Genomic DNA, 12,887 nt, shown 5'->3' with positions numbered 1-12,887 from the left:
GAAACTTACAGCAGAGTCCGTACAGACCAGTTTCTGTCTGACGCTTTTTCATTCACTGCAGGCTAAAGCAAGGAGATGCACTATCACCTTTAATTTTTAACTTTGCTCTAGAATATGCCATTAGAAAAGTTCAAGACAACAGACAGAGTTTGAAATTGAATGAGTTACATCAGCTCTTGTTCATGCCGATGACGTGAATATGTTAGGAGAAAATCCACAAACTACTAGGGAAAACACGGGAATTTTACTTGAATCACGTACGGAGATAGGTTTGGAAGTAAACCCCGAAAAAACAAAGTATATGATTATGTCTCGTGACTAGAACATAATACGAAATGAAAGTATAAAAATTGAAAATTTATCTTTTGAAAAGGTGGAAAAATTCAAATATCTTGGAGCAACAGTAACAAATATAAATGACTCTCAAGAGGAAATTCAACGCAGAATAAATATGGGAAATGCCTGTTATTATTTGGTTGAGAAGCTTTTATCATCCAGTCTGCTCTCGAAAAAGCTGAAAGTTAGAATTTATAAAACAGTTATATTACTGGTTGTTCTGTATGGTTGTGAAACTTGAACTCTCACTTTGAGAGAGGGACAAAGGTTAAGGGTGTTCGAGAATAAGGTGCTTAGGAACATATTTGGGCTAAGACAGATAAAGTAAAAGGAGAATGGAGAAAGTTACACAACACAGAACTGCACGCATTGCATTCTTCACCTAACATAATTTGGAACATTAACTCCAGACATTTGAGATGGGCAGGGCATGTAGCACGTATGGGTGTATCTATAAATGCATGTAGAGTGTTAATTGGAAGACCAGAGGGAAAAAGACCTTTGGGAAGACTAAGGCATAGATGGGAGGACAATATTAAAATGGATTTGAGGGAGGTGGAATATGATGGCAGAGACTGGATTAATCTTGCTCAGGATAGGGACTGATGGCAGGCTTATGTGAGGGCAGCAATGAACCTGTGGGTTCTTTAAAAGCCTTTTGTAAGTAAGTAACCAACAATGATCTAATCCTTAATAGCAAGCAAGACAAAAACAGAATAAGCAAATAAAAGAAATACAATTGAAAATTGAATCAGTTAACATTATTTGAATCAAAATGAATCAATAGGCACAAGGGAATTATGATGAACTAAAAATTACAAGAGCGCACATCTTTGCAAGGAATCTTGGGACTGTGGATAAGAAAATGTGTGAGCTACAAAACTATTTTCCACTTCTCTGATTCCACGTGCTACTGTTCTATTGAAGGAGCTTAGAAAAATGATTTTGAAAAGAAAAAGGCCGAAAGATGGATGTCACTTATTAGGACAATATACAGGGGAAGAGGGGAATGAAGTCTCCAAGCACTACTAGAGGCGAGGTTTAACAGCAGCAGGGCAGGATCATTGACGATGTTATTAATGAGCATAGCAATTCTCACTAGTCCAGGAAATCGATATATATATTATTTAACAAATTTAAACAACACATTCAGACCCGGTTTCTTCAACCTTTGTTAAAATGCACCTAACATAGCATTAATTAACTGTAAGTTAAAAGTATGAATTGCTGTTAAAAATATTGCGTTTCTTCAACTTTACATTTCACATTTTAACATTCTGTTTGCTAACTCTCTGTTAGGACCAGAGATTCTAGAGTTTAACCATAACATATAACCAAGTATAGGCTCACTTGTTTTCTGAACTCTGAAAATTGCGATTCTTGCTTGTTTCCGTTGTTTGATTCAGAGAGGATAGAAGTCTTTCTATTCTCTCAGGTTTAATTTCTGTTTCTTTCCTCGTCTGTATCACAACAGCATGGAGCGGCGTATTGGTATTGCTGTTATGAAATGGAAAACACTGGAACAAAAAGAAATCGTGGGACTAATTTCTCTTCATTCGAAAGAAAGAAATTATTTCGCAGTATAAACCAATTAATGAGAATAAACAAACAAACGGATCTAAGTTGAAAGCGAAAAGTGAGGCTTGGCAGAAAATAGCCTATACCTTTGTATGAACTTCTGGTCTGTCAAATCACAGAAATCATCCGCTCTGTTTATGTATTCATGGATATCATTTTCTAAATAATCCAGATATAAAAGCTCAGTTACTAACGCACTAGCCACATTGGATACTTCTATGCTAACAGAGAGTTAAATGATTTAACTGCATGAAATTGGGCAGTTAAATTAACATAGGTTTTAACAGCCTGTTAGTACTAACAGTATTTGAAGAAATGCTTCAACTGTTAAGTTTACAGTTAAAATGGAATAACACACTGTCATAATTTAACAAAGATTGAAGAAACCGGACCTCAATGTTTTAATTCGTACTTACCTATTCTTAAGAAAAATTCTAAGAGAAATGTATTTTCACTGTAATTTCCTTTCAAAGAAAGACTCATGTTTCGTGAGAATACAGTCCATGCTGCAGCGTTTTTACTTTTTAACAATTTTGGTTTTATTTTTTAACAAAATAATCTGCCCTCAATGAGGGTGATCATAAAGATCCAGAATAAAAGCACTACAGAATAACTTAAAAGACAAAACTGATTTCACTAACTTCCTTCCTCTGTTCTTCATGATAAACTACCGACTATGTTATTGTGTTTATATTAATACCTCGAACAAAAAAGTATGAATTTTTATTATTGACAACAGTACATTGGGTGATAAGAATAAAAATGAGTATATAGTATATACAGTACTAGACTTCTTTTAGTAAATACTCTTGTTAGTAAGAATAAAAACATTTGAGTATTATCGCTGCGGCCTCATGTTTAACATGACGGCATCATACAATTATGTGCGATGTGCTTTTAAAACATAATTTTGCCAACCGATTGTTGCTCTGTAGGTTTCACTCTAAGCGTCACGTTGTCACGTCTACTTCCTCGATAAGAATAAGCACTAGTTTGTTATATTGTTAAATGGCTATTATTATTATTATTATTATTAATATTATTATTATTATTATTATTATTATTATTATTATTTGTTTCATATACGAGTACGTTGACATTCTTAACTCTTAATAATAACTCTTTAATAATAATTTTTAATCACATACCTTAATGTTCGTCCTCAGCACAAGATATTGCAACCTCGGTTTTAGTCCACGTGGATTAGATATGTAGATGTCATTTTATAATGGAAGCAGCTTATTGGTTGCAACATTGAAATTGAGGCGAATGATTGGGGCGGCGACATAAGAAATTGAAAACAATAATACAAGTAAATTTCAAAGACCTGCCGAATGTTATGCATGAGGCCGCTCAAAGACCTGCCGAATGTTAAGCATGAGACCACGGCGATAATACCTACTCATTTTTTATTACATACAGTACTCATAACATGAAAGCATAGTAGAATATATTCAAGTGTCCATCTTTTACAGAATATATACTCATATTTGGTAAGAATAAAAGCTAGTATATTCTCATTTTTATAAGTAATTTTTCATGTTCTTCTGAGTATGGTTTGTAGCAGGCTCAGTTTTGAGTATTTGTTGATTTGTGTTCAGTTTAAAGTTAAGGCTGAAAAAATTTTATAATTTATGAACGATGCAGTGTCTCATGGAAAAATATAGAAAAATACGTGAACATGTGGATTCAAAAGACTTCAGAAACCTTTAACACTTCACAAAAGTGAATGTAAATTGGTTAAACACGTTGCTGTTCTACATAAAAAACATAACCTATAAAAATAATATGTTGTTGTTGTTTTCTAATGCCAGACGTTTGACAATAAAGTCATTTGACCTCTTGCACTCCAATATTTTTCAAAGATATTATCATGACCAGCCACTGAAGCACAGATTTTGAGGTGTTCCGAATCCATTTCTTGGTTTGAGTTGCACAATGGGCAGTTAGGGGACTGATATATTCCAATTCTATGCAGATGTTTGGCCAAACAATCATGGCCTGTTGCCAATCTAAATGCAGCTACAGACGATTTTCGTCGTAAATCGGGAATTAACTGTGGATTTTGATGAAGAGAGTTCCATTTTTTCCCTTGGGATTGAGTTATCAAATTTTGTTTGTTGAAGTCTAAGTATGTAGATTTAATAAGTCTCTTCACAGAGTAATACGTAGATTTAGTAACAGGTCTGTAAGCAGCAGTGCTGCCCTTCTTTGCTAAAGCATCTGCATTCTCGTTTCCCAGGATTCCACAATGGGATGGTATCCATTGGAATACAATTCTTTTATTGAGTGATATTAATTGAGAGAGCATTTTAGTTATTTCTGCTGTTTGAGATGAAGGTGTGTGTTTAGAGACGATTGATAGAATAGCTGCTTTGGAGTCTGACAATATAACTGCACTTCTAAATTTATTGATGTGGCATAGAAGATTCCTGAGACATTCACTTATATAAAAATAATATGAATGACTATCATCAAATTATAAGGTTAGATTGTATAGTTATTTATAATTAATTACAGTTTATTTTGTAAAATATGAATTGCAAAATGCAATTACTTGTAACTTTAAAATTTTATATATACTGTGTGTGTGTGTGTTTTTCATTAAGCCTCAAGGCATTTATTTACCCTATATTTAAGTAGAATGTTTTTTTGTAACGAAAATGAATATGTTCCAGTGCTTACGAGTATATAGTCATAGAAAGTTATCATACAAACTTGAGAAAGTACTTCACTTTTATTCCTACCACTCATTGTTACCACTTAATGTTCGACCTTCATTCTCTAGTGTCAAGTGCAAACCATTATGTGCTCTAAAAGGCGCAAAAGAAACAGTTGAAACCAGCTTTGTGTATGTAAGATCACACAGCTGATTCTGAAAGCATAATTTTAAGAAACAGCACTTGGCAATTTACAATTTTCCCACAATATTATGAGAGCTACTTTGTATGCATAGCTGGTTTCACAGGCGTAACAATGATTATATAAAGGAATTCTGAGTATGATATCAGACTTTCCCAGTGGGGCGAAATTTTTTAATTTTACACAATGTCATAGGATCACTATAAAATTTTCTCATTCATACCTACAAGAAAAAGAATCAAATACTAAAGACAAAAAATGGATTACACTACTTTCCAACCCAGATATAATCCCCCACAGACCAGGGAAAACAGCAGTTGCAGCCTTCAGACTATTGACAAATCATGACTGTCAAGCAAGTCATCTCAGAATAGGTATCTCAGCTTCACCCATATGTGTCCTGTGTAACGATCCAGCAGAAATGAAGACCACTTGAAGACCTGTGAAGCATTATGATCAGAAGAAACTACAGTTCAAAAGTATTGGAAAGCACGACTGCTAATGGCTTCATTACCAGATGCAAGGCACTAGACAACAACAACAACACAATGCCATAGAAGTAGAATATTTCGCACTTTAACATAACCTAGAGTTTTATTTCATGTATCAGCCAGCATGCAGTAAACTGCAAGATACATAAAAAATAATGAATTTGTTTGCAACAAAGGCATTTACGCTATAAACTACATATCAGTATCAAAGAACCAAAATGCTCAGTTATTTTCGTGTACACGGTGGTCTTTATGACAACGGCAGAATTCATGACTAATGAGATGACGCAGAGTATTACCATGCTGTATGTATAATATACACATTAATTAATACAAAAATGTCCAACAATCTTCCAGTTCCTTTATCAAATTCATAGACAGAAACCACTAATGGTAATCACTTAATTCAATCGAAAAAATCTGTTCAATAAAATGCACACAACCTGAATAATTTACTTCTATGCTTTTTAAAAAATTAATTTTAGTTATGCAAGTGAAATTCGAACATTTGTTTATTATTGTTTCAGTTATGGTTCCTTAGATGGTGATATGCTTGTCTCAAAGATTAAGCCATCCATGTCTCAGTGCAAGCCATATTAAGGTGAAACCACGAATGGCTCATTAAATGGGAGTTCGAATAGAGAGAGCTGTGGAACTTGTTTGCTCCAGTCACTTCATGTCACGTGGAAATAAGTTTTTCTTGTTTCAATCATGTTTAACAAACAGGAGAAGAAGTTATGGGTTCGAAAATCTTCGAATGTACATAGTCATACACTGTAATAAAATGTACAGAGCAGAACAGTAAATTTGATATATTTGTCAAAAAAAAAAAAAAAAGTGAAAAATATTGTCAGACAGTTATTTTGCATAAAGATTAACGGTCGTTAATACCAAATTAAAATAAAATGGGATGGTTCATAGCCACTTGTCATAAGATGAAACGGAAAAATTCCTGAAATTCTCGAAAGGGAAAGCCATTCCAGTCTGCTCCGGTCCATTTCAAGCCCTATGAAAAGTACTAGAGCTTTCATAGCATAGCCTTTTCTTCAGTATTTTCTCCTTTCCTATTTCGCTCTTTCTTTGTGACATCTGTTGCAGCATGACAGCCTTTTTAGCAACAAAGATTTAACACAAGCCCTACTTGTTCATCGAAGGAGGCCCAACAATTCTAATAAGAAGCAGGTTTCTTATGGTGTTAAGTAACAAGGATGATCACAGTGGAGATACAATGAAGTTGAGTTGGGAGAAGCCTCACAATATAATGGCGGCATGAAATTCGAACATTTTTCAGTCAGTTCCATGATGGAAAATACGACAAAAGGTGCCGGAACAGAATACTGCCAGAAAAAAGCACTCTCTATATACTATAGTGTGTGTGTGAGTGTGTGTATGTATATATATATATATATATATATATATATATATATATATATATATATATGTTGTTGTTGTTGTCTTCTAATGCCAGGCATTTGACAATAAAGTCATTTGACCTCTTGCACTCCAATATTTTTCAAAGCTATTATCATAACCAGCCACTGAAGCACAGATTTTGAGGTGTTCCGAATCCATTTCTTGGTTTGAGTTGCATAATGAGCAGTTAGGGGACTGATATATTCCAATTCTATGCCGGTGTTTGGCCAAACAATCATGGCCTGTTGCCAATCTAAATGCAGCTACAGACGATTTTCGTGGTAAATCGGGAATTAACTGTGGATTTTGATGCAGAGAGTTCCATTTTTTCCCTTGGGATTGAGTTATCAAATTTTGTTTGTTGAAATCTAAGTATGTAGATTTAATAAATCTTTTCACAGAGTAATACGTAGATTTAGTAACAGATCTGTAAGTAGCAGTGCTGCCCTTCTTTGCTAAAGCATCCGCATTCTCGTTTCCCAGGATTCCACAATGGGATGGTATCCATTGGAATACAATTCTTTTATTGAGTGATATTAATTGAGAGAGCATTTTAGTTATTTCTGCTGTTTGAGATGAAGGTGTGTGTTTAGAGACGATTGATAGAATAGCTGCTTTGGAGTCTGACAATATAACTGCATTTCTAAATTTATTGATGTGGCATAGAAGATTCCTGAGACATTCACTTATTGCAGTGATTTCACCATCAAAACTTGTTGTTCCATATGAGATCTATAAAGTGAGAAGAGACAGCACGTAACACCTGCACTGGCACCTTGTTCTCTGGATATCAAGGATCCGTTGGTGTATAACTGAAGCCAGTGTTGTGGAGGGTACCTAATATTAATTGTCTCTAAAGACAATTGTTTCAGTATTTCAGTGTTTACTTCTGATTTCAGTATTTCTTCTGTTAAATTTAGATTATATTCTATATTTAACAGAGTTAAAGGGTTTGGTTTAATTTGTAAGTTTTCTTTTAAATTCGGGATATTGATTTTCTGTTTTAATTCTTGAACCATGGATATGAAACTTTTTTGAGTTTTCAATCTACAGAGAGGACTGTATGAATGCCAATTGTTTCCTGGTAATCTGATAAGTTTTTCATATTGAATCAGTGCTTTTTCTTCTATTGTCATTTTGATGCTGTTAATATTAGTGAGGAATCTCACAGAATCTTCTTCTTATCCAATGCCACCAGGTTGTCTTTTCGACATTTCTGGTCTTCTCTCCTGACCGTGGCTTAGTTGTAACCCACTTCTGAGGTTGGGGCACCTGGAAGGCGGAGTTACATTACCCCGATGATGTGATAGGATGATTATGATAATGTGGTGCCAGGAGAGGTCTTAAATCTAAACTTAACCTAAATTCCAGACCATGGACGAACATAGGAATAATCCCCTTTAAGGAAAAATTCCTGTGCTCTAACCAGGAATCGAACCCGGGACCTCATGAACTATAGCCAGAAGCTCTGACCACTAGACCATGAGGCTGGTCATAGAATCTATTGGAGTTGTTTTGATTCCACCAGTAATGAGTCTGAGAGCTTGGTTTTGAACATATTCTATGTCGTTTATGAAAGGTGAAGTAATTAAAATTTCTCCGCAGTATGTCAGCACTGGCTGTATAAACATTTTGTATATAGTGTTCAAAGTATTCCTAGAGCATCCGCATTTCTTTCCTGCTAGTCTTTTTAGAAGCGAGAATCTTTTACGAGCTTTTTCAGAAATGTATTTCAAATGGCTGCTCCATGTTAACTTACTATCGAAAATAACTCCAAGATATTTGGATTCATAAGTCCTAGGAAGGCATTGGCCATTGTATTGGATATTGAATTCTCTTTCTTTTTTACCGAGTGAAAATATATATAAATATATATAAATATAATGCATTATATGCTTATTGAATGCTCCCTTAGACATTTCATTTCATAACTCAAACTGGAATAATGTATGAGAAGAGAATATTTGTAATTTCGTTGATATCAGTTTTAACAACCAAACAATTTCGACATATCCAACTTGCAAGCAATATTTGAATCCCTATTTGTTCATGTTCCCATTTCCCTTCCTAAGTGAGCCAAAGGGAAGCAGATATATTCAAAATAAATGTAAGTCAAGCAGCCTATTCATGATCATAGCAATGTGCAATGACTATTTCCTACTAAAACCTTCCCTATACACCAGTGATTCCCAAACTTCTTGAAGGCACGACCCACTTTTGAGCTAGGCATTTGTTTGCAACCCCCTACTACTGTACAGGTACTTAACCACATTCGAAAAATACAAATTCCTGTAAAATCGAAAACAACGATAATTTTACTCAAAACCATTGGATACAATCCAACTTCAAATCGGATTATGCAAACCTATTTTCCAATTCTCTTTGGCTTCATAGACTGATTTTTTTGTTATTAGCAGAGACTGGCCTACCTTGTTGATATAGTTTTCGAACACTTAAACACTTCGAATGCAAAGATGTTAACATAGTAACAGCTAGAGATAAAATGGACGGATTTATAAGAAAACTTGATTTCTGGCCGACATCACTTGACAAAAAAGAAATTTGATTCATTCCAGTGCATTAAAAATTCATTGAAAATTTAGCTATGAACTGTATTATACGACAAATACTGAGTTTGTTTTTGTGGACGTGCAATTAAGTTTGCACAATTTGAAATAACAGCTTTTTGGGTATTTTCTGGGAGAAACACAAAACAATTATGGCAGTCACGATGACAGTCTCACTAACTTCCAAGACGGATTTCTTGATTCAAGGAAAGTGAGGGGTATGCCAAGAGATCTAGAATTTCAGAAATGGAGCACGATTTCTCAAAAAGGGAAAGGAGTTTCCCTTTTCACGGAACATCCTGCCACAAACCAGTGGATCACTCATCATGAAGGGCTGAACTGCAGTGAATGGAGGGATGCTGTAAAAATGGTCGGTAATGTTGTGGCTGTACGTGCTATTCCGGGCAGATCCATGGACAGTAACCGTTGTCGCCACTGCTTCAACGAGATAGAAACTCTCGCCCACGTTCTTGGATCTTGCCCGAATGGTGAGACATTACGCAATGCCAGGCATCACAAAATCAGGTCTTCAATTGCTCAAGCTTTTTGCGACAAAGGCTATACCACTTATGAAGAAATCCATGGTCTATCAGAAACAGGAAGCTGTCGGCGGGTTGATATATTAGCCTTTAACAACACAACAGGCTATGTAATAGATCCTACTATCCGCTTCGAATTGAATACAACTCAACTGCAAGATGTCAACAATGAGAAGAATCTAATTTATGGTCCAACTGTTCCTTATTATTCACATATATATAAGTTACAAGCCATTGAAATTATTGGGTTATTAGTGGGTGCTAGAGGCACATTACAAAAAAAATTATTTATTTCTGCAAAGAATTCAGTCTTGAATCCTCTTTGGCCAAGACTGTTTCTTTGATAGGTCTAAAATATTCAATTATAAAAAAAAATTATTTATTTCTGCAAAGAATTCAATCTTGAATCCTCTTTGGCCAAGACTGTTTCTTTGATAGCTCTAAAATATTCAATTACAAAAAAAAAATATTTATTTCTGCAAAGAATTCAATCTTGAATCCTCTTTGGCCAAGACTGTTTCTTTGATAGCTCTAAAATATTCAATCTATCTTCTGAGAAATCACATATATAAAGTAAATTAATAACACAATAATAATAATTATATTTCTCATGAAAACATTTTCATATAATTGTACGTATTTACTAATACTTGTATATTTGGTATACTTTGTCCTTCAGGGCAACTCCTATTTTAGGGGAAGTTTGTAAAATAAATAAATAAATGGATACTGATTCCGTTTTTAGACAGTTCTATTCAACTGGCTGTAATTCCAAAAATAATATTAAGAAAAGACTCATTGAAATATGCATGAACTGATGAATGTTGAAACTATATTTTTTTTCGCAGAACATAGACTAGTTTTGTCTCTAAAGAATGCAAGAATACCTCGAGCTTACAGAAGAAGCTACTGAAGTTTTTATAGAATTCGTAAATTCTTATTTATGCAAAATAAGTTTCTAGTCTATTACTGTCAACAGAACAAAAGCGAGAAATTGAAAATGATAACAGTTTGTGAATATAGAGTTAAGATTTAAGAAAGTACTTTCTCAAAAACGGATGCAATTATAGCATTTTGCAGTTGTAAATCATCTCGCAACTCCCCTCAGCTCTTTACACGATTTCCACTTTTGGAATCACTGTTATAGCCAATAAATTCTATTATTACAATACTCACAACTTTTACATTTGAAAACGTTAAGAGTTAAAAATCAACTCACAGTTGTGTGTGTTAGAGGAGGAGCATTGCTTGCCCAGAGTACAGTCTGTCTGAAATGGTTCTCCAGGTTCCACACAGAAATCTCGTTGTTGCCATGCACAGCTGATATGACACAAGACTGTTCAGTTGGGTGACAAATCAGGCGACGTATTCGAGTACCTGCTGCTCACAAAAAAAACAAAATCGTCCCTGTACATAACTTTTTACTCAATAATTATCAAGTTCTATTTTTATTTCGGAAAAAAAAAAATGTATCTAGATATTCTCTGAAATTAGTTCAGTTCACAAATGAGCAGTTGAAGTTACAAACTGAGCTATTTTCTCAGTTTTTAGTCTGATTCAAACAACAATTTTCCTTATACAAGTGGAATTATAAACAAGATAAAAATAATAAAGACCAGTGAGAGACAAGACATTTCAAACTTCCTTTCAAAGGCTTCATTTATTTCTACACCGATCATGAAACAAGTGGAATCTCATTTCTGATAACTATTCTGCTCATTAATTAATGGTAAATTTGCATTAAGTGTAGCGTGAAATTTACTTCATTCATTTGCACTTCCTTTAATTCAATGTAAGATTTTATAAAGAAAGTAATGGTACACGATTAACCAAACAGTGGCATGCTTAAGACATGAGTTAAAAAAATTCCAGTTAGTGATAATTGTGGTAGCCACAGTTTTGGGGAATCTTTTCTCGAAGTATAGAATGTCTGAATGAAAGTATTCAAAAGTATTTAAAAAACACAGACTTTTTGTAGTTTTCATTTTGTTTTCTCAAAACCATATGCTTTTCCATGTTGGAGATTCATGTCCATACTGCATTCTAACATGACAAACAACAGCTGTAATAGAAGTTTAAATTCGCTAGCCATAACATGCATACAACCTTCTCCTACAATGTCAACCAGATGGTGCATCCGCATAAGCAGGGTATGGATAAAACTTTAAGATTCCCTTCATGACGACACAAACTGGAAGAGTGTACAATGAATAATTTCAGATAATTTTTCTTTTTATTTGGGATACCTTTCATCTAGACCAGGCCTGCACAAGGTTTCTGCTCTCCGAGCCGGCTCACAGCACATGAGCGGAATGCAGGTATTAGCTGCGCTCAGTATAGGGTGGACTGGAAGAAGGGGTGATATCGTACAAAATATACACAAAAGGGAAGTACTAGTACGATTGTTTATGAAATGAATTCCCGTTCAGTGTTTGCAAAACTATCTTGGACTATTAGTAATTAATACAGAAATAATAGAAATTTTATACCTACTTAAATGTACAATATCATTTTGTTATATTTTTATTTATCAGTACATGAAAACGAGGTTTCATGCTGTTGGCAGCTGAAAGGAACAGTAGCCTACTGATTGTAATGAAACATCAGTTACAGATGCCTTTATTACAGTTGATTATAGAAAACAGTTGCTCACAAATATAAATGTTGAGCCAAACATAGCAATCATTTTCACAGCCAGCCTGTGTAGTCGTGGATATTATTGCTAATGTTTAGTCTTGTAAAACTCAACCAGGCTAGTAGTATTATTCAAACGATCTTTAGCCCTTAGGCCACATTGAAGATCAATAAATCCGAGCTGTAAATCGTTAAATGTTATGTTTTATTTAACGACGCTCGCAACTGCCGAGGTTATATGAGCACATTTAAATGCAATCGACCTGGCCCGGAATCGAACCCGCAACCTCGGGCATAGAAGGCCAGCTCTATACCAACTGCGCCAACCAGGCCCACCTGTAACTTATATGGCATTGTTTCAACCGGTGTTGAAGAATTTATTATGATAACTTTAAACTTCTTTCCAATTAAGGCAAGATTTTTAGTAGGTTATTTTACGACGCTTTATCAACAGCTTATGTTATTTA

At 34.5% G+C, this 12,887-nt stretch overlaps 1 protein-coding gene across 6 annotated transcripts in view; it reads right to left on the bottom strand.

Moving 5' to 3' along the window:
* The window catches only part of Vps15 (vacuolar protein sorting 15), a 158,757-nt gene that overhangs the window by 36,276 nt on the left and 109,594 nt on the right, over positions 1-12,887 (bottom strand). For 4 of the 6 annotated variants that reach the window (XM_069833973.1, XM_069833972.1, XM_069833975.1 and 1 more), the window contains one exon: positions 11,006-11,166. In XM_069833973.1, coding sequence (XP_069690074.1) covers positions 11,006-11,166 — 161 coding nt within the window. The remainder of the gene's footprint in view (positions 1-11,005; positions 11,167-12,887) is intronic. The other 2 variants (XM_069833974.1, XM_069833976.1) reach the window with 1 other exon arrangement.

This window comes from Periplaneta americana, chromosome 8, assembly GCF_040183065.1.
Source record: "Periplaneta americana isolate PAMFEO1 chromosome 8, P.americana_PAMFEO1_priV1, whole genome shotgun sequence".
Lineage (NCBI taxonomy): Eukaryota > Metazoa > Arthropoda > Insecta > Blattodea > Blattidae > Periplaneta > Periplaneta americana.
This window is presented reverse-complemented; position numbering and strand designations above follow the sequence as displayed.